The 1,586-nt window shown below is 47.5% G+C and overlaps 1 protein-coding gene across 1 annotated transcript in view; it reads right to left on the minus strand.

The window, feature by feature from the left end:
• Positions 1 to 978: 978 nt before the first annotated feature.
• The window catches only part of LOC112072924 (glypican-3-like), a gene marked incomplete at its 3' end in the record, with an annotated part of 124,166 nt that continues 123,558 nt past the window's right edge, over positions 979 to 1,586 (minus strand). The window contains 2 exon segments of the mRNA XM_070439979.1: positions 979 to 989; positions 1,353 to 1,582. Of these exon segments, the coding sequence (XP_070296080.1) occupies positions 979 to 989; positions 1,353 to 1,582 (241 nt within the window).

Consider the following 1,586-nt stretch of genomic DNA (forward strand, 5'->3'; position numbering starts at 1 on the left):
GTTGCTGATACCCCAGAGAGAGAATAAAAACCCAGGTTGCTTGGACACGCCCACGAGAGAAGAGAGAGAATAACACCCATGTTGCTGATACCCAGAGAGAAGAATAAACCCATGTTGCTATACCCCAGTAGAGGAGAATCAACCCATGTGGCTGACACCCAGAGAGAGATAAACCCCATGGTTGCTGACACCCAGAGATAGGAATTAAACCATGGTTGCTGACACCCCAGAGAGCAGAATAAAACCCATGTTGCTTGACACCCTAGAGAGAGAATTAAAACCCATGTTGCTGAACCCAGAGAGAGGAATAAAACCCATGTGCTGACACCCCAGAAGAAAAGAGAAAAAACCATGTTGCTGATACCCCAGAGAGAGAATAAACCCATGTTGCTGACACCCCAGAGAGAGAATAAACCCATGTTGCTGATACCTCAGAGAGAGAATAAACCCATGTTGCTGATACCCCAGAGAGAGGATAAACCCATGTTGCTGATACCTCAGAGAGAGAATAAACCCATGTTGCTGACACCCCAGAGAGAGGATAAACCCATGTTGCTGATACCTCAGAGAGAGGATAAACCCATGTTGCTGATACCTCAGAGAGAGAATATACCCATGTTGCTGACACCCCAGAGAGGGGTGGAGGCACACTTGGTTTCAGAGGTCTACATCAGTCATTCATTGGAAGGCAAAAAACAAAAATAAACAGCAATACTTTGTAGCCTGAAGACAGAAATTCTGAAGTAACGTGCAACTCTTTAGGGCTAATCCTGAGTGTGGTTTAGGTTCACAAGTTCCACTTTAATTGCTGTTGAGCTTCCTTCAGTTAATATGAGGTGTTATATTCACCTTGATGGCTGTTAGTTACATTGATGAGAAGAAATAGGAAAAAAAACATGATATGAGTTTGTGGAGAATTAATAAGAATTAACTGGTGAAAATATTTGATTTGTATTGCTGTGAATCTGACTCACTCACTGTCAAAGATCCTGACAGGGACAGAGCAGAGAGTTTTATGTGACGTATGTAAGTGTTGCCCCTCTGGTCTAACAGAGTTACCATGTGGTAGGAAGTAGAAGGCTTCCTCACGTAGCCAGCTCAGAGCTCACCTCAACCAGCAGCCTCTTGACCTCCTCACCCACCGCCAACCAGCCAGCCACCGTTACGAAAGAAAGAACCGACATTCTCTCTCAAACCAAACACAGAACAAACGAAGCAACAAAGCATTCAGAGAAAAGAAACAGAAGAAGTGGAAACAACAGAGCGAGGTCAGGAACAAGAGGCTACGATACACGGACACAAAGGCAGTGCAGCTGAGCAAACACCCAGGCCAAGGGAGTTGTCCTCCTGACAGGGTTGGTTGTTGTGGCAGAGATTTGGGTTCATTGGGCAGGGAAGAAGTGAGACCAGGGACCTGGGGAGTGAGGCCAGGGTTCTGGAGAGTGAGGCCAGGGGCCTGGAGAGTGAGGCCAGGGTTCTGGAGAGTGAGGCCAGGGTTCTGGAGAGTGAGGCCAGGGTTCTGGAGAGTGAGGCCAGCGTTCTGGAGAGTGAGGCCAGGGTTCTGGAGAGTGAGGCCAGGGTCCTGG

The sequence above is a fragment of the Salvelinus sp. IW2-2015 genome, unplaced genomic scaffold (assembly GCF_002910315.2).
Source record: "Salvelinus sp. IW2-2015 unplaced genomic scaffold, ASM291031v2 Un_scaffold2090, whole genome shotgun sequence".
NCBI classification, from domain to species: domain Eukaryota; kingdom Metazoa; phylum Chordata; class Actinopteri; order Salmoniformes; family Salmonidae; genus Salvelinus; species Salvelinus sp. IW2-2015.